Source organism: Cyprinodon variegatus, unplaced genomic scaffold (assembly GCF_000732505.1).
Source record: "Cyprinodon variegatus isolate N-32 unplaced genomic scaffold, C_variegatus-1.0 Scaffold1266, whole genome shotgun sequence".
NCBI lineage: Eukaryota > Metazoa > Chordata > Actinopteri > Cyprinodontiformes > Cyprinodontidae > Cyprinodon > Cyprinodon variegatus.
In genome coordinates, this window is record NW_015151719.1 from 170413 (window position 1) to 172467 (window position 2055).

A 2055-nucleotide genomic window follows, 5' to 3' on the forward strand; every position below is an offset into this window, starting at 1 on the left:
GAGACCACAGCTGTGCATAGCTCGAAGCATTTTTCTCTGTCCTGAAACATCCTCTTCTGGAAGAAACTCTGTTACTTTTTTACTCCTGTTTTTATAGTCCTTTTTTATATGGTTTTAACGAGTTTGAGTTAAGAGTAGTAAATAACTTGCTCCCAGGAAAAGAACCGTGTGAGGAGGCCCCGGGGCGTTACAGCCTTTACTTTGAAGGGGACAAATCCTTCTCACTTTAACATGGCCAACGAATGCCGCCTCCCCCAAAAAATGTAGGTCTCATGTTTCCTTCGTAGACCACCCTATCTCATGATTCATTGTGAATCGAAGCAAGCCGGCTGCTCCGTGCTCAGAGGAAAAAGGTAAATAGCGCCGAACAGTGGTGAATATTGTAACTGCAGTTTTGAATAAGTATGTGAATAATTCCGTCTGAAATGAATGAAAATGGTTATTTGAAATGGTTATTGAGTCAGATATGTGGCAGGTAATGGTTAGTTTATTGATTTTTATCTGTCCATGTGCAAATGGGTTTGGCTGATATTTGAGGACACATTGTAATAAATCTGCAGTGCCTGAGAAAATGGTTCAACAACGACAGTACTGCTGCTGAAGCTCCTCAGAAATTAAATTAGCAAACAGAACAGTAGCGAGAAGTTGGGCATCCATTCTTTGCCTGTTTTGTACATCAGCCGTCACAGTTGCTACAGAGCATAGGGTGAGTGAGAGGCAGTGGAGAAGGCTGGACCTGTTCGGATCAACAGCCAAAATTCTTCCGGTCTCCTTATTTCCACGGCCTACGAAGGACACAGCTGCCGGATTTCGAACAGGACCACAAAGTCACTTCTTTCCATTTTTCTTCATCCTAAATGCTGAGTTTGAATTACCGGTAAGCAGCTGCGTCCTCCAAATGCCAGGGTCATCTAAAGATTGTATCATAGCGCGGCGCCGAGGCCTGTCCGGAATGCAAGACTCCTCATTATGCGGTCGACAAATAAATCCTTCTTTTTGCCCTTTCTGAAGGATGGGTCTGGTGTATCCTACGTAGTCTTGGGTATCCCATGAATCATTGCGAGTCCAAGCAAGATCACACGTAGAAGGTAAATGGCTGTAAGTGCAGTTTAATATAATACAAATATGTAAATAGGTCCATCTGAAATTAATGTAAATATACATATTTTTGAATGGTTATGGAGTCAGATATGAGGCGGGTAATGTTTAGTTTTTTGATAGGTTTTTATCTGTCTCTGTGCAAATGGGTCTGGTTGACATTTAAGCTGGTTGAAATGTACCTCTGCATTTAACCCATCCCCTTTGGGAGCAGCAGGCTGCCATCGTGGGGCGCCCAGGGAGCAGTGTGAGGTTAAGGGTCTTGCTCAGAGAGTGGCAGTCCTAGGGAGGGTGGGTTTCAAACTCACAACCTCAGGATTTCAAGCTCTATGCCCTGACCTCTAGGCCACCACTCCCCCAATATGAGCTGCTGGAGAAAGCAAAGCCCTTAAACTTTATATCATTTAAACATAAATGACAGAATCTTTTTTTTTTCTTTTATCATTGACAGATCAAAATAAATGTCTAAGTGGAAACTATTACTACAGTAACAGTAGATAAACTTAACATATTGAGGGTGTGCAGTATTTAGGTGTTGTCTTTTGTTTTGATTAAAGAGAAGGGCCTTATAAAATCTGTATTTTCTCGTGAATTTTAAAAAGGTTTTTAGATTTCAGATGGTAATAAAAAAACAATACTTTGAGCAAAATCTCTCGGATGTTTTCATGGTTGTATAAAACCGTTCAGGTAGGTTAAAACTCAAAGGTTAGCTTTGTGAACAAGTTAGCACTGGCTAACGCTGAAACGTACCTGTAATGTTGACGTTGTCATTTCATCTCACTTTTCGGCTCTTCCCCACGGCTTTATATTCTTATTCCTCCCCAAAGGTGGATGGTTTATAAAACGCTTGTTCTATTTCTATTGTATTTTAGGGTAAAATAGGTATTTGTGTCATGACCAGAGCAAAGCTTAAGCGTTAGCAACAACAATACTGCAGCCTCTGACCTCTGACAAGCT

At 41.3% G+C, this 2055-nt stretch overlaps 1 protein-coding gene across 1 annotated transcript in view; it reads right to left on the bottom strand.

The window, feature by feature from the left end:
• The window catches only part of LOC107102505 (vacuolar protein sorting-associated protein 4A), a 13409-nt gene extending 11354 nt beyond the window's left edge, over nucleotides 1-2055 (bottom strand). The window contains exon 1 of the mRNA XM_015401836.1: nucleotides 1849-2055. Coding sequence (XP_015257322.1) covers nucleotides 1849-1869 — 21 coding nt within the window. The 5' untranslated portion in view covers nucleotides 1870-2055. The remainder of the gene's footprint in view (nucleotides 1-1848) is intronic.